Source organism: Engystomops pustulosus, chromosome 3 (genome assembly GCF_040894005.1).
Source record: "Engystomops pustulosus chromosome 3, aEngPut4.maternal, whole genome shotgun sequence".
In the NCBI taxonomy this organism is placed as follows: domain Eukaryota; kingdom Metazoa; phylum Chordata; class Amphibia; order Anura; family Leptodactylidae; genus Engystomops; species Engystomops pustulosus.
The window spans coordinates 144,756,963-144,780,900 of NC_092413.1; the positions used below are offsets into that span (position 1 = coordinate 144,756,963).

The 23,938-nt window shown below is 41.6% G+C and overlaps 1 protein-coding gene and 1 long non-coding RNA gene across 2 annotated transcripts in view; one reads left to right on the plus strand and one right to left on the minus strand.

The window, feature by feature from the left end:
* Positions 1-969: 969 nt before the first annotated feature.
* RNPEPL1 (arginyl aminopeptidase like 1) lies at positions 970-16,128 on the plus strand. The gene is made up of 11 exons (XM_072142417.1): positions 970-2,405; positions 3,291-3,431; positions 5,376-5,527; positions 5,928-6,044; positions 7,305-7,540; positions 7,720-7,833; positions 8,638-8,750; positions 8,834-8,942; positions 9,020-9,247; positions 10,901-11,043; positions 13,982-16,128. The coding sequence occupies exons 1-11, from the start codon at positions 1,335-1,337 to the stop codon at positions 14,222-14,224; spliced, it is 2,667 nt and encodes an 888-aa protein (XP_071998518.1). The 5' UTR covers positions 970-1,334; the 3' UTR covers positions 14,225-16,128.
* The window catches only part of LOC140122047 (uncharacterized), a 51,911-nt gene continuing 31,112 nt past the window's right edge, over positions 3,140-23,938 (minus strand). The window contains exon 4 of the long non-coding RNA XR_011854247.1: positions 3,140-3,461. This is a non-coding gene — a long non-coding RNA (uncharacterized lncRNA). The remainder of the gene's footprint in view (positions 3,462-23,938) is intronic.

Here is a 23,938-nt window from a genome sequence, read left to right on the forward strand (position 1 = left end):
ATGTACCATGGCTATAGGCTTGGCCATTAGAAGGCCAACACTAGGTTGAAAAAGTGTTTTTGGCTGAGCCTCAGTGAGCTATACCATTACCACAGGCCTTATGCTGATCAGTGTGTACAGCAGTATGAGCAAAAAATATAAATAAGGCTGAAAAGAAAAACAGATCAATTCTTTGTACTTCCTGTCATTCTCGCCGGTAATGAGGCCTACTATCGAAGAGTCATCAGAGAACTTCTGGATGTAGCAGCTCCTTGAATTGTACCTGAAGTCTGCTGTTTACAATGTGAAGAGGAAGAGAACTGTACCTTGAGATGCACCGATCCTACTAATCAGAGTGTCCGACATACAGTCCCGGGCTCTCACATACTGAGGTCGGTTTGTGAGGTAGTGTGAACTGGTACCACACAAGATGTTTTGCACAGTTGTGGCACCCTTCCTAATCTCAGGCTCATATTGAACATATGTGCAATGATACCACAAACCTGATCATCACAGGTCATGAGTAGTCTCGTTCTGATACCATCTGGACCTGCAGACTTGACCACTTGCGTTTTGTAAACACAATGTTGACAGAAATATAATTAGGTAAATCTCCTCTTCTCAGCTGTTGTGATACGTTTGAAAACACACTCGTTAACGCAACAAAACCTCAACGTGTGAACACAGCCTCAGGGCACTCTCACACATACCGCTAAACGCAGCACTAGTGTACAGGGTGGGTCTCGGCCCGATCGCATATGCGTTGTTATGAAAGCGCAAGTGATCGGTAACCAGAACACGGTATCTTGCATCGTTTTAGAATAGTCATGAGGACTATCCTACTCTTGTCCCGGGCCTGGTCTCAAGCCAATTCCCATTGTAGGGCAACACTAGCTCATACTCTTCACAAAATAATAAGGCAGCAGGGTTGTCCTCAGTAACCAATCACATTGCAGCTTTCACTCCTCAGTCCCTTCTCTATCGGGACCAATAATTACCGTCCGCGGTTACGTCTGGTGGTGGCGCCACCTGGCGGTCTTCAGGGTCACCGGTGACGTCATTTGTTAAATGGCAGAGTGACTATCGGTCAGAGAGGCGCTTGCTGTACAGTATGGGTGTCGGTCGCCGCACACTGTACGGCCGGGAGCAGTATGCGGGGAGCCCTAGCAGTTGCCGGATCTGTTCGTGAATACCGGGTGGGCTGAGCAGGGTCAGGCCTCGCCTCCCCGTTCTGTCACTTCCTGTCCCGGGCCGGCCGGTGTTTACTGCGGCCCCTTTACAGAAAAGGCCTCTCGGGGCCCCGATGGATTTTACATAGCGTCAGCGGAACTCAGCTTTCCCCGAGGCGGCCGGTCATGTCCTCCGCTGCCCCGTGCCCGGCGCTCTGCTGCTGCCGCCGCCCTCTGCACCCGGGGCCCGGCCAGGAATCTCCGCAGCGGTTTGTCCCGGGTCCAGCAGACCCGGCCTCCGCCTCCAGCTTCCAGCTCTACCGCCTTCATCACTTCCATCTGGGGCTGGAGCTGCGGCCGGACACCAGGGACCTGTCCGCCTGTTTGGTGCTTGAAGTCAGCCCTCTGGTGCCTGGAGGCCCTGCCCTGGTGTTAGACACTCACCCGGTTGTCAAAGTTAGTTCTGTGCGGTGCAGGAGGGGAGGACGACATGGCAGGAGCCCCAGTGATTTCTCTTACCACTGTGCCAACCAGAGCTGCCCTCACAGTGACCCTGCCTGCCCCACCACCGAGAACAAGGACCTGTCTGGGTCAGATGTGTCCGGCAGCAAATATGAGTGCCCCAGCACCTCTCCAACACATGGACACCTATGGTGTGCGGCACAAGAGACCCCCGGCACATCAGATTGCTCTCCTGTGGTGACCCCGGAGCCCCTTGACCTATCTGTATCTGGGAATGTAAACCATAGTTCATTTCCTGGTACATTACCTAGTGGTGACCTGTCATCTCTAGAAAACACTGCTGCTGCCGCTCCCGGTGACCCCATTGTAAATGGTCATCAGCTTCCACCAGCATCTCCTATAAAACCTTCTTGTTTTGCGCCTCTTAATCCCTTAGCCGCCCCATATTCTCCCCCTGCTGAGCTGTCCTTCCACTCCTCTTCCTCTTGCTACACCTTATCGCCCGATTCTCTGGTGTCTCCTTCTCCCGAGTGCACTCGGAGTACTCCCCTCCACTTCCCATCTATGGACGTTCCTGTGATGGAGGATTTGCCTAGCACTTTTGGCCAGCCTTGTGGGATCCATAATGCAAGCGATTCCGGGCCATCACTCTGCACTTGCTGCTTCCCCTTGGACTTTAGGGTCGATGAGTTTACGGATTATGGCTCTGCTCTAACCATCACTGTGCCTGAAACTCTGCAAACCAATGAGACGTTCCAGATCATTGTACACTACGTCACAGGAGAGGGTCCTGCGGTGAGTTAGACTAGCATAAAGCCTCAGTGCTGGGAAGGGGATCTCTAAAATATAAACTTTGTAAAATATAGACTAAATTTGCTAAATAAATATTATGTATATGTGTTATAATGTTTTCTTTTAAACGTTTTATTTTCCTCTATAGAGAAATCTACAGGGAAAAATAATCATTCCAATCACTTTTTTTAGCCAAATAGAGAGGAGACCCATTTACGATTCTCTTTCAGTCCACTGCTGGCTCTAATTGTAAATTAGGGTGTGACTATACCCTAATTGAGGACCACAGATGAGGTCTCTGCTGTGAAAATCCTTTATCGCCTCTACCCTCTTCCACCCATGGCATTCGTTGTCGGAATATGTGGCGCTAATTCACATTAGATCCCTTTTACTGCATGTCTTAAATTGACATTATTTGTTTTCTCAAGCACCTCAGCCATTGGCCGGAACTGTAAGAGTGTCCTCAGTGTATTGTCACACAACTAGTAGATGGACAGGGGAAAGAACGGACGCAACCCAGTCACACTAAAACCAATCACTTTCAATGAGTGCAGGCACATGGCCATTATTTTAAAGGCCCAACTGTCAGTTTTGATGAGCAGAGCGTCTCCTAATCAGAACCGTTTCTTCATGGCGACCTTTGAACTGTGTGTGTGCATTGAGCCTAAATGCACGGATTGTGCAGAGTCTGCCCCTGGGCTGGGTGGAAATCTGCAGAGTATCTACATGTCAGTCGCTCTTAAACATGTTTGCGATACCTATTGGAACCACATTGACTACAAAGTTACTTTTAAGTAATGTCTAACTGTTGTGTATAGATTATATTTTCCCGTGTGATGGTTATACATAATTCTTGTTTGTGTTATATTCTCTATACTTCATCATCAGGTATGGTGGCTGGATCCTGAACTCTCCTATGGAAGCTCCGAGTTGTTTGTCTTCACTCAAGGACACTCAGTTTCCAACCGTTCCTTTTTCCCCTGCTTTGATACACCAGCTGTAAAGTGTACTTACTCTGCCTCTGTCAAGGTAGGTTAGCAGTGTGGCCTTTGAGGAAGCCTAAATAAACAAAATAAGCCAAAAATAACAATGTTACACACTTATTAAACACTTTAGAATATATATATTTTCATCACCTATGTACTATATCAATCCAAGGTAGAGAAACAGATTTTTGACATGGTAAACGACCTTTCATAAGTTCCTGAATGGTGAGTGTTCTGCTCTTGCTGTTCTTAAAGCAAGACGACAAATTTTGAAAATGGAGTATACTGTTCATGGCGCTGTTCTGATATTGTTGCTGCAAATGAATACTGTAACGTTGCAGATAACTGTAAATGGGACTGTGCACCCACCAGAAATAATAATAATGAATTATATAATAATGAAACATCAATTTACATAAAAAGCTGTTTGTCAAAGGTGACACATTTTATTTTACTTTTATAATAAAGTGCCTAATGAATCTAAACTTATTGATTGACATTAATATTCTTTATCCTTTTAATATAGATGGGTGGGTCAGGGGTTTTCCCACAAACCAAAGTTAGGCCCTATTCTGAGGATAGGTCCTAACTTGCTGATCAGTGGGGGTCTCGGTGATGATGCGTTGCTTGGTAATTTCCGCAGGCTCTCATTTCATGCATGCTTAGAACCATATAGCTTGTTCTTTCAAGGGTTATTCCCACAAATACAAATTTCTTAAATATTTCTAACAAAATAACATATTCTCTAATGTACTGTTATTAACAAATATATAGGAGGAGGTCTCTTTATCTTGTTCAAAATACCCTGTCTGCAGCTGGTGGCTCTGACCTTGTGTTCGTGGCTAGGTGCAGAAAATATTGTTTATCTACAAACTGACTTATGTAGTGCAACAGTTCACTTAATTTTTGCTTATTCTGGATAAAACGGAATAACACTGCAGCGCAAATAATGCAGAATCCTGCGCCATTACTTACATTGTAAGCAAAGAAAGCCTTAGCTTGCAACTGATGCTGAACCGAAGATCTTCCATTTGGTATTGGATTTTGCTTTCAGTTCTTACATAATGCAATCGTACAAGTGTGAACTCAGCCTAAGCAATAAGGAAATGGGGTGCTTCTGTGCCAGAAAACTAGAGCAAATTGGGACCCCTGAGACTACTGATTGGCCACAGCAAGTCCCGGGACATTTCTAACCTAGCCAGGAGTGCATGTTAGCAGATGGCTCTTGGACTCATTCCTGTCTGTTTTAAGTCTGCAAAAAATGCAGTTGGATGTCCATGTGGTCCATATTGTAACTAGCTTTTTCACATCTGTATGTCATCCGTGTGTGCTGTCCGATCTTTTTTGCAGATCCATTGACTTCTATGCAGGTCTGTGGTTTGCATTTAAGAAAAAAATAAAGTTTAATTTTTTCCTAATTCTGCACATTCTTTAAAATAGAAATGAAACGGTCTGTATACTATCCACAAAAAAAGGGATGGTATACTGATGTCAGAAATGGCTGTCTGAAGGAGCCTTAAGTGCACTTAATTTTTCTTTGATATTGGGAATGCTGGCAAAATGGCAATGGCTCATTAGAGTTGGGCCCTTTTCCCACACAAGTATGGTATGTCCAGGCCAGAATTCGGGCATACCACATAGCCGGCTGCAGAGCGGAGTGCTCCTATCCCCTCTCCTAAGTGAGTCGTGCCATATTTCCGGCAAAAGATAGAGCATGGTATGGTGACACGTGGGTTCTTATAATGCACTTCTATGGCAGCCGTATTCTACCTGCCATTTGTAAGTCTAGCTGACAGCCGTCATATACGTTCACATGAAAAGGGCCTTATGGGAAAATTCTCCAGAATATTAATTCTTTTATTTAATCTGATTTGTAACTTTTCGATTACATGGTGGTGACTCCTTTTCATTGCTTTATGACAGGTTTTATGCACACAAACGCATGCCCTTATCTACTTATGGCCACTCGTTTCTGTTTGTCTTCTAGGCACCTGCTGGCATTCGTGTCCTCATGAGCTGCACCCACAGTTACTATGTAGAGGAGATGGGCATCTTTCACTTCTATATGGAACATCCTGTTCCTGCTTATTTAGTGGCCCTGACTGCAGGACATCTCCTTCCAGCTGATATAGGACCCAGGTAAGAGCCATACTTTCTATTATGACATATGGGAGGTTCTGAAAGCAGCCTCCATTAAAGATTTTGTTCAAAACACTGTGCTATTTTTCTGGTAAAGGAAACCTGATGATCTTCATAGTTCTCAATAAAGGAACTATTTGGGATTTTTTTCTTGTTACTGACCAAGATAATGATTATGCTATGTGAACACGAAGCTTCCTGCAATGTAAATGATTGTGTGGAAAATAAATCCCATCATTTCAGCTACCTCTCTATGACCAGCAGAAATATCACAGTATGCCCATAACTTCCCTCTTCCATCTGCAGTGTCTAGTTCTGGCATCGGCTTCTATGTTCGATGTTTCAAGACCACCTGTGTTACAGCTTTCCTCCTACAATATTTTTTCTCTGTCTTTCACAGAAGTCGTGTTTGGGCCGAACCTTGCGTGCTGCCTTTGGCTGTGGGAAAACTGGCAGGTCGGGTAGAACAATGGCTTCAGGCGGCAGAAAGTTTGTATGGCCCCTACATCTGGGGAAGGTGAGACAACGTATACCAGTGTTTATAACCTGTGCCACTGGCTACATCATGCTGTAGAAAAGTAACCATCCATCCAAAGGTGCTTAGTTTTTAGTTATGGAAATGTACAAGAATTATCTTTGGGAAAATAGGGTGGAAGGGCTTTGCAGAAAAGGTTTTGGCTTAAGGCACAGTTCTATTTGCCAAAAATGTGGCAAGCTCATGATGCATATTTGCTGATTAAGCCTTTTTATTAGAATCCCTAGATCTTTATGAATCTGAAATTGTTTAATCTGCTATTGATCTAGTAGCCATGTACAGCACCATAGCCTGTTCTTTATCATGAACTCTGTTCTATCGCTTAACCCCATGCAGTTGGATAGATCAGCCATTAACCCATGTGTACTATAAAGTATATATTTCATCTGGCTGTGTGCACATGAATGTTATTTTTTCACTTGATTTTTTTGCAATCAAACTTTTGCATACCTGTACACTGTATTCATCTTTATTAGGACCAAACAACTGACAAACAATTAAAAGCACCATATACCATCTATTTTTCAGACTATAAGGCGCACTAAAAATCCTTTGATTTTCTCAGAAATCAAAGGTGCGCCTTATAGTCCAGTGCGCCGAATATATAAACCGTACTTACAGACAACAGCTGCCTTGAACTGTGCACAGGTCTGCCACCTGCTGGTCATTCATCCTTATAATCAGGTGCGCCTTATACTCCGGTGTGCCTTATATATGAACCTAGGCGTTTTAGCAGGCATTTATTGATGGTGTGCCTTATAGTCCGAAAACTACTGTAGCTAATGTATTGCAACATTCATGATGAGATGCAGCATGGAGTAAATGCAACAAATGGCAAATGTTAATGGAACAATCATGTCCAGCTGGTAATATCAATAAATACATTAACTCATTTAAGGCTGTGTTCACACAATGTGCTTGAAAAGTGTTTTTCTCCTTATTAGTGCCGTTTCCTATGTTGTAAAGGGTTTATGCTCCCTGTAGCCATTGTTATATTGTTCCTATGGCATCGGTTGCAAACCTGAACAGATGTGCACATTAATTTTAGTTCACAAGATTTCCCACAAGTCCCTCTAGGTCTTCTGTGGATTTCTCACCAGTGGCTTTGTGTATTTTTACATTTTGTGCACATTAGTCTTTCCTCCTCTTATTTTCCATAAATGTTCCTTGTAGAGCCATGCTTCATTATTTTCCTGAGTGCAACCCTCTTTCAACAATCCTCCTTCCCTGCCTTCATTCCAGGTACGATATAGTCTTCCTGCCCCCATCCTTCCCTATAGTTGCCATGGAAAATCCCTGTCTGACGTTCGTCATCTGCTCCATCCTGGACAGTGAGGATTTCCTACTTATTGATGTCATTCATGAAATTGCACATGGCTGGTTTGGGAATGCAGTGACTAATGCCAGCTGGGAGGAAATGTGGCTGAGTGAAGGCTTGGCAACCTATGCCCAGCGCCGCATCACCACTCTGGTCTATGGTGAGTACATGTTCTCATGTCTGTCTCTAATGTTTATTAAGTGTCTTTTTAGCGATTGTATCACCTATTACGATGATATTCGTATTTTTATTTTATTGGCATGTATAATACATTTTATAATCTCGAAACTGCTTTGTTAATGAATAAACACACATTGTCCCCTATTTGATCTTGGTCAGGTGCATCATTCACATGTCTAGAAACTACCTTTCGCCTGGAAGCATTGCACAGACAGATTCGAATACTTGGGCAAGATACACCATTCAGTCGATTACAGGCTAAACTGGATCCAGGTAAAATCGTCCTTAGGAAAACTGATTGGGAGACCCAGCATTCAGACTCTTATCCTTTGGAAAGGAGATATTTGTGTGCTTAGGAAGACGACTTCTGGATGTTCTAGTATTTATTTATTGATTTGCATATCTTAAATGATTACATATCATTAGGATAGGTGACCAGTATCAGATCAGAGAGGGCCTGACACCCAGCACCCTCGTGATCAGATGTTTGAACCAGTTCCATCCCTCGGGATGGACTTATCACATGTGCTCCGGCTCATGATAAAGGCCACACCCACCTCCATCTCACCGGATACATCAAGTCCTCCGGATGTATCTGTTGGGCCGCCTGGTCAGACCTGGTGTAGTTTTGTGGAAAAACCTGCGAAAGAAAGTGGGCAGGAACGCCCTATGCCCGCCTACTATGTGGCGGGCCAATTAGCAGCCACGCCCCTTCACACCCAAGTGGCATGGAGTAGCATACCTGCAAATATAATCACAATTTCATGCAGTGCTTAAGAAATTTGATTTAAGCCCTTCTATCCCAGAAACTGGCATAGAAGCACCGATAAATCTTCCCCTGTGTGTATATACTATATGTGGGTAATTGACATGTATACCTTGTATGTGTAATATGTTTATATACTGTAGGCATATGTGTGTGTGTGTATAGTTCAGTATCATTTTTGTAATGGGTGGTCCCATTCAGAAGTCTGCAATGGGGCCCAGCCTCTCAGTTATGCCCCCCTTATGTCCCAGTTCTGGATTGCCAAAAGGTCTTTATAGGTACCTGAAACGACTCCTTTTTTTCCTCAACAGGAGTGAACCCTAGTAACCTCATGAATTTGTTCACATATGAGAAGGGCTTCTGCTTTGTGCACTATCTGTCCCAGTTATGTGGGGATCAAGACAACTTCGACGCCTTCCTCAGGGTACTGGGATTTAAGTTTTTTTTTCTATCTCTTTAATTATACTTACTTTCTTACAGTAATTCTCATCTTTTTCTCTTTTACAGGATTACATAGAGAAATTTAAATTCCGCAGTGTTGTAGCCCATGAACTGCTGGAGTCTTATCTCGGCTTCTTTCCTCATTTAAAAGAGGAGAGTACAGGATGTAGTGAGAGTGAGTCACCAAATATTATCACCTGCATTACTTAAAGAATAATCGCCAAAATCTCATGATCTTGTTCTCACCACCAGGTTTTGAGTTTGAGCGCTGGCTGAATGCCCCAGGACCTCCATTGACCCAACCAGATCTATCTCAGGGATCCATGTTCACTTCACCTGTGGAAGCTTTGAGTGAACTATGGATGGCTGAACCTTTGGACATTGAAGCTGCTGCCAATTTTGCCAATATTGCTGAATGGCAAACCTTTCAGACCGTGCTCTTTTTGGACAAGCTTTTAGATCAGTCCCCATTGCGGCCAGGTAACTGCATCTCTTATTTGTGTCCTATTTAACTTAAATGTAGAAATATACTGAGAGCATCAGTTACAATATTTGCCAATCACAAGACCGTTCAGTATTTTAGCTTGGCTTTGGGTATGTTTGGTGCTTCTGTTTCTGACCTGTCCAAACTATGTCTTTTAGCTGAGTAAATACCTTAATTGACAATCTCTAGTAGAAAATCTTGCTTTTAAATTTTTTTTTTCCATTTGCATTCTTTTTTTCGTTGCATCTATTATGGGCAACATGGCATTTTCTCCCGTAGATTTTAGTGATTTTGCTTGATTCCTCTCTGGCTTTTCCGTTTTGCAGAGAAATCTGTTACATAAGCACCCTGACATCTCTGTGTATCTCTTATGTGTTCTCCTGAAAGTGGGAAATATTAACTTTTTTTTTTTTCTCTGATCAATAAGTGTTTAACAATCCATTGAGACATGAGGCTGCTTTTCTGCAGTGAGTAAGATAAGAAGTATCTATATAAGAGAAACCAAGCAATAATAGTACGGCATGGAGAGGGCTGACAGGATTAGTCCCCTCCATAGCCGGTAATTCTTTGCTACATATTGCAGCAAAGACTTACCAGTAACACTAGCACCGATCGCGGGTTATCCCGCACATGGGCACCGCCATCTTGCCGAAGATCGTTGCTCCCCGTCATCAGGGAGTGGCAATCCATTGCTATGACAGTCATGGGTCTTCTGAAGACCCGAGGCTGTCTCATTTTGCACATTGTACGTTGTAATGAATTAGGAGGAATGAGGTAGGATCGATCAGACAACCTAGGGTTAAAGTACCCTAAGGGGTCTGAAAAAATAGTAAAAATGAAGTAAAAAAAAATCAAATCAGCCCCCTTTCCCTAGAAGTCATACAAATATAAATAAACAGTAAAAATCATAAACACATTGGGTGTCGCCACTTTTGAAATTATATCATAAAGTTTTTTCACTGCGTTTAGACTGGTAACGGAAAATAGCACACAAAGTTGAAAGTGCCACAAAAAATGACAGCTCAGTACAACAAAGTATGAAAAAGTTATTAGCACCAGAAGATGGCAAAATTAAAAAAGTTTTTTTTTGTACAGGAGGAAACCATTATCAGATGGTATCCCCGTGTTCGCACTGACCCAAAGAATAAAGTAGACATGTCAATTTTATGGCGCTCAGTGAAAGCCATAAAATCTGTGCCCACAAGAATATGGCACAAATGCATTTTTTCACCATTTCACTGCATTTGGAATTTTTTTTTTTCCCAGTACACAGCATGGAATATTCAATACCATCACAAAGAAAAGCAATCTGTTACACAGAAAACAAGCCATCACACAGCTCTTTTCGTGCAAAAATAAAAAAGTTATAGATTTTTGAAGGTGGGGAGTGAAAAAAAGAAATGAGAAAACAAAAAAATGCCGGATCTATTACTTTAATCAAATCAGTTAATCACGGACACAAATCTGAACAAAACCTAAGGTGTACTAACCCATTATATTGATAGCAGTATGTTATCACATGAAAGGGGGGGGGGGGGGGGAGTCCTTTTACTTCCTATTCCCCTAGTTCCTAGTATTGTGGTGTCTTAGGTTTTTCGAACATTCATTTAAGAGAAGAATAACTTTATTTTTTTTTCCCCCTCCTCCAGAGGTTATGCTTCAGCTGTCTCTTTGCTATTCTGCTGACTTAGCGACTATGAACACAGAAATCCGTATCCGCTGGCTGCAAATTGTGGTGCGCAACAACTTCCAACCAGACTTGCCCCGAGTGCGCCACTTCCTACTATGCCAAGTTAGTATTCTTTTTTTAATATAAATGGAAAATAATTGACACCAATTTATTTATATAGCCAACATGACCTAAAGTAGTAGGTCAACAAATTGAATAACCAAAATGTACATAATGTTATTGTATGAGTTGCTGTATTGATGCCTCAACATTACCAAGATCCTCTACTTGCTTTTTTTTTTTTGCCAGTGAATGGAAATATATCTTGCTCTATGCTGTAAATAAATATGTTCTGCTTGTATGGGTGGTTACATGATCAGGACACATAAAGTTAAATTGCAGGGTGAAAGATGTTGTGCGGTGTGTGGGTTTTTTTTTTTTTAAATGTATATTGTTATATATATACACAAACCTACCAATCATGAGAATGGTGATCTTGTTCTCACTAATGGGCGAGCTGGCAGGCCGAGCATGCTCATACACCTGCTCCATTTTGGTGAGAACAGAATCTTTAGATGGAGGGGGTCCAGTTCTCCTTAAAAAGGGACGTTTCACCACCTTCTATCATCAACTCCAACTCTTTGCATGTTTATAGCCAAGGACCTCACTTCAGAGGGCTATAGCATTGGCTTTCTGGCACCTGGAAACGCCCTTTTTTTCTATGAAAGAGGAGACTCTACAGTTTCCTGACACATAGAAACACAAATTTAGATTCATATGAAAGAGCGAGTTTCTAGCCATAGATGTAGCCATCTGAATTGTGGCCACCCCCCTCCCCCCAGATTCTTATCCATCAGGCTGCAGGGAGAATGTTGGTGGATGCTGCACATAGGAGCTGCTACACCTCACAGATGATTTTATACGGTTCTACATTTTGATAAGGGATAATATCAACTAATGTTCACGTTTTTCTACCAAGCACACTCTGAGAACACACTTGCTCTCTAATTGCCTTTATATTTTGTGTCCGTTTATGTTACAAAAATTGAGTGAAGCGATGAACATTGGATCCTCTTTGCCTAATGTGGTTACATATTAGCACCACAACTCAAAACATGTCCATGAAGTTATATGTAACAATAGAAACACACGTGATCCGGAATAATTTTCACACCATCCTTCATTATTAACACCGATGTTATGACGTTCTTTTGAAACGCTGAGACTTCATTATTGTGCGGTTAATACAATGGGACACATCTAAAAGTGAGTTTTGGCATCACATTCGCTTGGTTTATGGATGTATAAATTTTTATTTGGGTTACCATTGTGTAAGGGAGCATACAATGATAGATCTGTGTGAAGCTCAGTGCAGTATTCTGCAAAAAATGTTTGCTGTCCCCTGTGGATTTAACCTTCTCTTTGCTGTATATTTTGGTGAATATACACATGTGGGGTCTGTATGATCTCCTCACATATTACTGTTTTTAGGAAAGTGTGTCTTCTTTATATACCGTAAGTATTCTGGATTTGTACATATTTTAGAGGAAATTCTTAATTTTCATGTAAATTTACCATTTTATTACTGTAAAGTTGCATGAAGTTGGTAGTGTGTATGAATTTAATAATAAAGTTTATTTTTGTATAAATGGTAGGCGGGATTTCCAAAAAACAAAATTGATTTTGACAGAATAGGAGCTTCTTACTTTGTGTGTAATATCTTTTTAAACACATTTTGAGGGTTGCAACCAAAAATGGCACCATTTTTGGGAGAGTAAACTCTTGTTGTGTATTGTGGTGTATATATAAATCTCCTCACTCTGTGTTTATTATTTTTTCAATGGCTATTTGTGTGTAAACCTCTGCTTTGATGGGAGTGTTATGTAAAAACGTATGTTTTCAATGCTGTTTTTTTTTTTTGTTTTTTTTTAATAATTTGTTTGTCACAAAGTTACATGAGGTTGGTACAGGATGTCAACTGTTAATCAAGGCAAATGCAATCGCCTGGTTGTCTGATTTCTAAAAATATATAGGTTTAAGGGCTGCCTTTGCTTTTTATTCTGTTTTATTACTATATTTTGCAGGTTGTGACTGTTTTGGCTGAAAAGCAAATATTTAGTTATTTCAGTTTTGGTGATTTATTCCTGTGAACATAGGACTATGGGGTATCTGTGAACTCTAAACATGTTCATCTATTATATTTAGGAGATGTGTTTTAAAATAAATGTTTTCCGATTGGAGCACATTTTTTTTGCCATAAGTCAAATTTTATGTATTTTTATAAAATTTTACTTTGACTCAAAATTGCACAAAGGCCCCTATGTCTATAAACTCTTTTATGCAATTTTAAAAATGGTGCAAGTGTCTGCTTTCAGAAAATATATGGGTTGTTGGGGTTTAGTATAATTTTTGCTGTAATTTCAGTTTTATTTGTACACATTAAAATTGTAATAAATTTGCTTTGGCCAATAATGCGACAATTTCCAGTAAAAGGAGTAATAGGTGCTCCTTCACCAATCCTGCAGTACAGGCAGTCCCTGGGTTACGTTAAGGATATGTTCTGTAGGTTTGTTCTTAAGTTGAATTTGTATGTAAGTCGGAACTGTAAATTTTATAATTTTAACCCCAGACAGAATTTTCTTTGGGTCTTTGTGACAATTGGATTTAAAAAATGTTGGGTTGTCATAAGAACCAGGATTAACAATAAGTTTAATTACAGACACCTGTGATAACTGTTATAGGTGATATTGTAGCCTAGGGCTAAAGTACAGTAAATTGGCCTGTATTTATATTTTTTTGCATTGGTTATTGTGAGGCAAAACATGAATGGGGGGAGCACACAGAACAGGTAATGTTATTCATTGTTGCTGTGTAGTTTCCAAATATAGTAACTAATGCAGAAAAACAGTTGGAATGACTGTACTTGTCAGATAATATACTCTCTCCTCTCCTGGTGGTTATTGTGTTTGGTAATTTGTTCTGGCCATGAAACCATGCGAACGATTGTCGATCTTGTGCCTAGTAAAGATGGTTTCATTTTATTCTTTCTTTTTGTTTCTAGACATCCAGAATGTATACCATCCCTCTCTATGAAGACCTCAGTGCTGGACCACTGAAATCTTGTGCCCTTGAGATCTTCTACCAGACACATGGGCGTTTACATCCGAATCTCCGTAAAACTATTCAACAGATCTTGGCTCAGGGAGGTTCTGCGTTGCAGTCAGACACTATTTTACCTGTCCTATCTACTGAGCTCTGTACACAAGGCTCTTCCTCTCTCAGGGATGTGAATGTGACGGCCTGACAGTCCCCTTAGCGAGGATGTATTCATCAAACAGATCCTCATTCATTCAAGGCTGTGCCTTGCCCAGACCCAACAGAGGGGAGGAAGTGCTGATATTGTTTGCACTGGGGTATTCAAAGCGCTAAGCTGGAACACCCAAGAAAGCTCAGGTGGGAAAACCACTCAGCCCAATGTCGGAATGTTGTGTATAAAGCCTTCAGAGGGCAAAGAGGTGCCAAGTGGTGGAAATGGACTATCTATAATTTGTTTGGTTTTTGGTGGGGTAGGTTGCTTGAAGTTCAGTCACAAAACATCTATGCATTTTACATCTGAGGCTTGGACTTCAAAAAAGGAATTTGCTGGATGGAAACCAAATGGTGTTGCCTTTTTGGAAAGACAAACAAGCCGGATCTTTAGTTTAAGTCATTATTCTACTGTGTAGCCTTCCAGACAGACGGCAGATGGCTGCAGGTGAAGGTTACCTGTGTAGCCTATACTTTATTTACAGCTTATTTTCATGCCTTACTTTTCAAGTTGGTTTATCACAGCCTGAATTGTTTTTTCCACTACTTTTTATGTGATATTTACAGTGTGGTTTTGGGTTTCCTGATGCAACTGCTTGGAATGACTGGTCCGTCAAACACAAAGCAGATTTAGAAACCTTCTACTATGACTTCTTGATGCAGAATGCCAGCGAGGGCTCATTTTTCTTTTTAAACCTGGGCCGACTTTGAGATGTTTTATTTTATTAGATTTTAATTTTGTTGAATACTCTTGGTGCAAAGTCACTATTTTAAATTTTGTTTTAGTGTGATATTGGCATAAAACATAACCAACTTTTATTCAGTGTGGCTGTAGATGTGCGGTTCAGTTGACACCACAACTGTGCTGTACCATTGGCATGTATGCCAGGAAAGGATGGGGTATAACCTGATGTGCCCACATCTGTGCTTGCCAAATATACACCAAAATGATGTCCTTTTGGTATACTTGGCCCAAATATGTTGAAATTCTAGAAACCGTTATTTTTATATAGCCTTTATTCTAAGTATATAGGCATGTTTGTCTAACAACCATGATGTGAAGTGGTCTGTTAAAGGGGTTGTCCGGGATTAGGACTTTTTATATATAGGTCCCAGTAGTATAAAAATATATACTCGAGCCGTTCCAGTACAGTCTGTATACAGAGGCTAAGCAATAAGGTAATCTTGACAGTGAGCCTGCAACTGCTGCTGTAGCGGGTGCGTGGCTGACATTGCTGAGTCTCTGTATATAAACAGATGCTGGCAGGTGATGGGCAGCGCTGTATATATGCACTTTTTTCATTATATACCCTCCTTGAACCTAATAAAAATTATATAAATCCTAACCCTGGACTACCCCTTTAACACCGAACGTGTTGTAAATTTAGTTTTAACCTTTTTATCTCCTTTGGAAACCAAACCGTTAATGAATGATTGCACTTACAGTACCAATATCTTGGTGTAGACTTTTACTATTAATGTCCAGATGTGTTTTATAATGGTCATCCTCATAAGGAAACTCTGATTTGGCAGACTCTATTTACAAAAATAATTTTTTATCAAAGTGTGACCAATATATATATGAAGAGGCCAGTCTTCATTAGGCCATGTTTACGCCATGCAATCTGGAGCAGTTTTATTTTCAGTGGTGATTGATAACTTTTTATCAGAGACTGCACCAAACTGTACAGTGTAAATGAGGACACACAGACATGTAGACTTCTGGGCAGAGCAAATTTTATAATATTGCTCATTTCCTGCATCTAAAGTTTTCAAGAAAATACTCACATCTACCAGCAAATCTGTGACCTTTGCTTTACTGATCAATCATATCATGCTCTTTTGTATTGCTGTAAGCTAATTTTTTGATGTTAAAACACAAAATAAAAAATTATAAGAATATTATTTGAGTCCTGGTTTTTACCTGGAAAACTACCATTAATGCTTGAGTATAAGTCTTTCAGTACAATTTTTGTGCTGAAAAAGGCCCATATTAAAAAAAAAAACAAAAACTTGGTACTTGCCTTCGGGCCCTTCCCGAAGCTCCTCTTCTCTCTCTGGGTTCCTTTTGTAGTGAGGGGCCCTGTGTGGGCTGCTGGCTAGCTATTATTAAAGGGCATTTAATTAGTGGGTGCATTTCCCACCCTGGCCTTATAGAGTTTTTGGGAGGTAAAATTAGGTGCCTCTACTTATATTCTGGTTGGATTATACTTTATATATAACTTATTATTTAACTACTTTCTGCCTTAGGTTTACCTTTAGTGAATAACAATCTGTCTGGATCATGTGATGTCTTAGATGAATATCACATGAAGTAAACTGTGAATGGCTGCATACACATCCTCAAAAAGAGGAAGAATTTCTATAGAAAAATTTTATAACTTCTAATTGATTGCGTTCAAAGGCGTTTTCCAGAAATATGCATAATTCATATACAAATGGCTCATTAAAATATAAGCCAATTTGTAATTAAAAATGTTGCACCCCTTAGCAGAAACATTTCTAAACATACATTTTAATGAAGAATTAAAATGCTACTGGCCCTTTAATCAGTCCGTTCAATTTTTTTTTGATCCTGTGGGGGAGGAAAATTGGAACATCAGCTCATCATAGACGATAATGCCACAGTGGAGACTCTTTGAGGATGGGTGCTGGGACAAAAAAATAAAAAAATCGATGATCCGGAACCAGGACATTCCATGGAAGAATATAAAGAGTGTTTTGGTGCCAGTATGTAAGCACAGCAATTCCCCGGGTAGCAGATATAGATAAAAGCAGTAAAAACCACAAAAAAACATAGAAAAAGTCAGGTGACACGTTTCAGACTAAGTATTAGAATCCTTATTCATACCTAAAAGACACGTAAACGCCATAGAAGTAGTAATGCCCAAGGTCGGGTGTAGTCAAATGGCGGATGATGTGTGCAATGGGAGAGAAGTAAGCAAGTGCATCAAGTGACAATTGTAAAGATCAGGAGATGGAAACAAAAAAGCAAGTCTAAAGGTATCTATTGGTAACAATACATCCTTTATATAATTTTATAACAACAAATCCTCTTTATAATTGAGAGCTTTGGGAAATCTTGTACCTAAGGTTAAAATCTAGAAAGCCGTAAGGAGAGCCTTGTGTCTGTAATGGACGGGGAACCTGTTCAATACCCATAACCATCATACAGACCCTGTGTTTGCTTCTTTAAAATGTTTTGAAGCCCCAGAAATGCGAGAAGTATTAGGAGCACTGTTTAAATCTTATACTATTGTAACTGGGTGTGGGCACTCCTCTGTGTATGGTCAACAGGAGGGATTCCTTAATCTCCAGATGTAGGGTGGCAGGTTACCCTTGTTGCCTAAGATGACTGCTGGTCACATGTCCTGCACCTGCCTCATGTGATCATCACTGTTTTGCTGTAGTTGGTTGGTTGCAGTGCATCCAGCATGGCCAATCTCAGTGAGGTAATGTGCAGTGATGGCAGTTACACATCATTACTATGGTAACAGAGCTAGACAGTCTATTACATCATCTCTGGGAGCAGAGCATAAGAGGGGGGAGGAGTTACTGAGAACTGAGGCATCATGTGACTTGTAGTCTTCTAATGCCTCAATGTCCAGATCAGACACTTGCCAACTTCAAGATGTTATTTCCCCCATGACGGCCCCCTGGAGGTTGCTTCTCCTTCCTCTGTAGGGACAGGAAATTGAGAGTATTAAAGGCCCCACCCTCAACCTCCCACCAGTGTTTTTCCTGTCCCTATAGGGATAGGATTGAGAGTAAAACCTCTCTCTCCTCCAGGGGGAGGTGGAATCTCGTTCCCCTCGTGGGTGCCTGTTCCCCCGGGGCTTCCCTCGTCCTGCCTCTTTAGGGAGCCCTACTTGGGGTCCTCAGGCTCCGGTTGCCATCGGGCAGGTGCCGGCGGCTCGTTCGCGGGTCCGCGGCAGCCGGCACATAGCGCCTCCTCAGTGCGCGACGGCACTTCCGGCAGCATGTATAAGACCGTGGTGTAGTCGCTGTCTGCTGAGGTCTATGGGAACAAAATGGCAGAGGAGGCTGAAAATCTTTCCATATCCCTTGGTTCTGTGAGTAGGACGTTTGGCTGAACGCCAACGTTGCTGGCACTATATGCTGTGTTTGGGAGTCGGCTTTTTTGATTAAGCATCACTCCTGTGTTTTTGTGTTTTTAGAATTAGGAGAAGTACATGTTTGCCAAGGAGAAAGTTAAGGAATGTGATAAGGAGAGACCAAAAAAGGCACCGTCTAAACGCTGCCAGATGTGTAATACAAAACTTGATGTGTCGTATAAAAAGAGCTTATGCAAGGATTGCTTGGACAAGATATTAATAGAAGAGAAGTCTTCATTTATGGATGAATTAAGGGTTGTTATGCGTGAGGAGATTAAAGCCTCTAGAAGTCCACCGCATAAGAAAGTCAGAGGAAATCCTGTATGTGTAGATACTGATGATGAGCAACCTTCATGTTCATATGAAATGGATATTGAGGAGTCTGATATCATGCAACAATCCATACCTAATGACCCTAAATATCTTTTTCCAAATGAAGATATGGATGGGCTTATTAAGGCATTAAGAGACTCCCTAAATATTGAGGACACAGTAGAAGAAAGGTCAGTAGTTGACGAATTATTTGGAGGATTAAGAAGGAAGAAAGTGAGAGTTTTTCCAATCATTGAAAATCTCAAAGATCTTGTTTTGGATGAATGGAAAGACCCAGAAAGACGTTTAACAATCCCCAAAGAATTTAGGAACCGTTTATTATTTGACCCAGAGGAGACGAGAATTTGGTATAATGTGCCTAAAGTTGATGTTCCCATTTCCAAAGTTGTCAAAAAAACTGATTTACCGTTTGAGGATTCTATCCAGTTAAAGGATGCTATGGATCGGAAGTCAGACTGTCTGCTTAAGAAAGCATGGGAGGCCTCTATGGCGACTCTTAAAACTAATGTTGCAACTACCTCAGTTTCTCGCACTCTTTTCTTTTGGTTAAGACAGCTCGAAGACCACCTCAGAGAAGTTACATCTAGAGAAGAGATTCTAAATTCCATCCCGCTACTGAAGTCAGCGGCAGCCTTTCTAGCTGACGCATAGGCAGAGACTATTTGTTTTTCCGCAAAGGAAGCCACATTGTCAAATGCAACCAGAAGAACACCTTTGCTTAAGCAGTGGTCAGGAGATGTGTGTTCTAAGGCTAAGTTGTGTAGCCTTCCTTTTTCTGGGGAGTTTTTGTTTGGCGCAGAGCTGGATGATATCCTGGATAAAGCAGCTGACAGTAAGAAAGGGTTTCCGGAAGCGAAGCAACAGACAAGGAAGCAGTTTTTTTGTGGCTTTCGCTCAACCAGAGATCCGCAGAAATTTAAGGGCAGACAAACATGGACACAAGGATTTGGAAATTCATCCAGAGGAGGAAGAAGCAAGCAGTTCCTCTTCAGTTCCACAAATAAGCAAGAAAAACGGCAATGACGCCCCCCCCCCCCCCCCCACTCCGATGAGTGGGGGGGAAGATTGAAAAATTTTCACCCCCAATGGGAGAACATAATTTTAAACAGGTGGGTGCTCTCAATAATCGAGGACGGTTATTTTTATAGAGTTTGTGTCACCACCCCCTCACCGATTTTTTGTTTTATCCAGACAATCTAACAGGTCTCCTTTGGGAAGAAGTTTCCGGTCTGCTGAAGCTGAACGTGATCAGTCCAGTCCTCCCAGAAGAGGAAGGTATGGGTCATTATTCTCCCTTATTCTTGATAAAAAAAAAAGCCAAATGGAACCTTCAGATTAATCACAAACCTGAAATGTTTGAACAAATGGGTAGCATACGCCAAACTCAAAATGGAGTCGGTGAAATCTGCCACCCCTTTAATATCTCACAATGCGGTTTTATGCACCTTGGACCTCAAGGATGCATACTACCATGTACCCATTCATCCAGAGTCACAGAGATACTTACGGTTTACAGTGTTGTCACCCTCAGGGGAGGAGTTTCATTTTCAGTTTACTGCATTACCCTTTGGTCTCTCTTCAGCTCCTCGGATCTTCACCAAGGTTATGGCGGAGGTAGTGAAATATCTTTGAACAGAAGAGATCTTCGTGGTACCTTACCTAGACAACTTCCTGTTGATTGGAGACTCTGTAAGTCACATGGAGAGTCAGAAGAAGACAACAATAGAGATATTGCAATTCCTGGGATGGATCATAAATCTAGAAAAATCGGACTTGACCCCAAGTCACATAAAGGAATTTTTAGGGGTATCTCTGAACTCTAACACAGACCTCCTATCTTCCACAGGAGAAAGCGGACAAGCTTCTTGGGAAGATCAGAAATTTCCAGAAGAGGAAGTCAGTGTCAGCTCGGACACCACTATGGTTGCCTATCTAAAAAGGCAGGGCGGAACCAGATCCAGGGAACTGCTAAAGATATCCCAGAAAATATTCTCATGGGCGGAAGAAAATCTTCGCTCAATTTCAGCCATCCATCTGAAGGGCTCAGAAAATGTAGTGGCGGATTATCTCAGCAGATCTCAGATCTTTCCAAACGAGTGGAGTCTGAACGAGGAGGTCTTTCAGGAGATCATTTCAAGATGGGGATTACTAGCCATCGATCTGTTTGCCTCAAGGAAGAACTGCAAGGTAGAGAAGTTCTGCTCACTAAATCCAAGAGAGGCTCCTTGGGGGCTGGATGCATTCTCACAGGTCTGGAGCCAAGATCTGGTATATGCCTTTCCCCCAATCCCGTAGGTAAGCAAAGTGCTGCAGAAGCTGTTGATCAGTCCAGCCAGTCTTATCCTGGTCGCACCCTTCTGGCCGAAGAAGAGTTGGTTCCCAATTCTTCAGAAGTTAGCAGTGGACCTTCCATTTATTCTTCCCGAGAGGCCAGACCTTCTACATCAGGGACCAGTCCTGCATCAGAACCTATGGTTTCTAAAATCGGCAGCCTTGATCCTGAAAGCGCCTTCTTGAAAACGAAGGGACTATCATATAAGGTAATTAAGACCTTAAAAAATAGTAGGAAACCAGTAACTCATGCCATATATCTTAAAATATGGAAAAAGTTTTGTTCCTGGTCTAAGGATATGACTAATCAGGATTCTCCTAATATATGTCAAATCCTTGATTTTCTACAGGACGGGTTTGAAAAGGGGCTTCGACCTAGCACCTTGAAAGTCCAGGTCTCGGCCCTGAGTGCATTCTATGACACCGCACTTGCAGAACACAGGTGGGTCAAAAGATTTTTTCAGGCCTGTACACGTTTACGTCCTACTGTTAAAGAGTCATCCCCTCAGTGGGATTTATCTTTAGTCTTAGATGCCCTAACTGAGAGCACTTTTGAAATGATTCACAGATAGTATATGGTATACAGAACCGTTTGAAATTATAACAGCTTCACTGGACAAACGGACAACACAAATAAAACTTAACTTTTAATTAGACGTCTAGGTAAAACCTCAAGGGGACCCCCTTAAAGATAAGCCCTCATAGTGTGACTTATGAAGTGGCTATACATCAAAGTGAAAAAGCATACGAAAAATTAGTCCCTAGCCTTGCCACTAGGTGTCATGCATCTGTAGCATTTTACAACTCTCAGGGCAAGCAATAAATTTCAGTATAGACTAAAGATAGAACCTGGAATGTAATGATTTACTTCCGTGTATCAGATTGCCAATAGTTAGGACTTTTTTTCTTCAATTCACTTAAAATTCAAATCCCAGCACTCATCTCTCGTTTGTGAAAAACCAGAAATATCAAAAAATGTAGGAACATTAGTGGTATGTCCCTACAAATAAAGAAAAAGAAAAGTGCATAGGAAAGAATGGGTGTGTGTGCCGTCCTATGGTTACCGGATGCAACTGTTATATTAATATATTTCGGCGGACACACTTCTTATCACATCAGCATTTGTTGCAGTATTAGTCCAGCAGATGTGGTAAGTAAGAGGACACATCGGCTATACATTCATTGCATCCTCAAGACACTATACTTGCAGTGTTATAGACGCATCCGATTATTATGCATCACATTTACACAAGTATCATGCACGCACTGATGTTTATGCGTAATGCCTATCAGGAGATAGTCTGCATTCATAGATAATCATGCACATTGTCTCTGTACGATCCCATCACATGCACACCTAGTTTCTAAGTATCATGCACGGATTCCTCATTTCGTACTATCTCATCCCATGCACACTTGATTTCTATATATCATGCAAAAATTTCCTCATCTCAACGCGTTTCACCCGTTGTACCGGGATCATCAGGAGAACTGTCAGGATTGTATGATAGGACTAGCTACCAAAAAATAAATAAAAAGACTTCTAAGCGCCGGCGTCCTGATGGTGGGCGCCGGCGGTAAAATGGTCAGCCGCGATATGCAGTGCCGAGACGCCTATATTTAAAGGGAGGCAAGTCCCGCCCCTCCGCTCACACATCTCCACAGTGACATCGCTTATTGGTCTATTGGTGCAGACTGAGCGACCAATCACCGGGAGGCAGGGCGGGGCTAATGTCGGGAGAGCCGTCATGATGATTGCATCGAACTCGATGCTAGGCTGATACAAGGGCAAGTATATTCTGCTTGTACTGAGATAAACTTACCAGAATGTAATATTCATTGAGGAGTACAGTGCTGCGCATTTACCACGGAATTGTGCGCGACTCAGTATTGTGTAATGCGCGTACATGATGTATAAGGGTAAGGATAGTACATCATATATCGCATATGTGACGAACATATATAGCTCATGAGCCAGATAATACCGGAAGCATTAGTGCGGTGTTCCATACTTTGTTAGGTGACAAACATTGGTATGGATGATGCTTCATTCAGAGAATATGAGATCAAGTTCCGTTAAACGAATTGCGCATACCCCATGTAAATTGCGCATATCCCATATATAGATGCAAGGTTAACATGTTTATGTGAACACAGGTGTTACCAACAATTGTTTCCCTGTTTCCTCTAAATATCTGATACATAATACGGGGACCAGGAACAATAATTGCAATTAGTCGATAAAAGCTGCAAAAGAGATACCATCATTTAGGCCATTCGGTTTCACGCATTTCATGCAGAAAATCCATTGCGCCTCTTTCCTTAAGATCTGGTTATCCCAATCACCCCGTCTTGGGGACCGTCTCACTTTTTCAATGGCCTGAAAGGTCAATGCCTTAGGATCGCCTTGATGGTACTGCTGTATATGGTGTGGTATGGGTTTGTCCCTGGCATTTCTCACGTCACCCACATGTTCCAGGATACGATTCTTGAACTCCCGGAAGGTTTTGCCCACATAATTTAGCGGGCAAGGGCATGTGATGAGATAAATAACTCCCATTGTTTGGCAGTTCACAAATTCCCTATTCTCGTAGACAGCCCCTGTCGATGCACTTTTAAAAGATTTGCTTTGGCCAATGTAATCGCAGGCCTTACACCTGCCGCATTTGAAGGTACCTTTAAGGTGACACTTATCAAGCCAGGTATTATCTGGAATTAACAGGGGTAAGAAAACTATGGACAAGCCGGTCCTTTAGGTTTCTACCTCGCCTGTAGGTGATCGACGGATGACTCTCCAGTTTGTCTTTAATGTCTCCATCTTTTTGAAGGACATACCAGAATTTTTGTATCGTCTCTCTTACTACTAGAGCCTGATTGTCATAGGTACCTATTAGGCGAATAACTCCCTTATCTTCCTCTTTTTCTTTCGGGAC

What these genes read in the sequence shown, in the direction of transcription:
- RNPEPL1 (XM_072142417.1), top strand. Translation starts at nt 1,335, where the DNA reads ATGTCCTCCGCTGCCCCGTGCCCGGCGCTCTGCTGCTGCCGCCGCCCT. An exon ending in CCAGCTGATATAGGACCCAG is followed by an intron (nt 5,528 to 5,927) that starts GTAAGAGCCATA and finishes TGTCTTTCACAG; the next exon opens with AAGTCGTGTTTGGGCCGAAC. An exon ending in TCAGTCCCCATTGCGGCCAG is followed by an intron (nt 9,248 to 10,900) that starts GTAACTGCATCT and finishes CCCCTCCTCCAG; the next exon opens with AGGTTATGCTTCAGCTGTCT.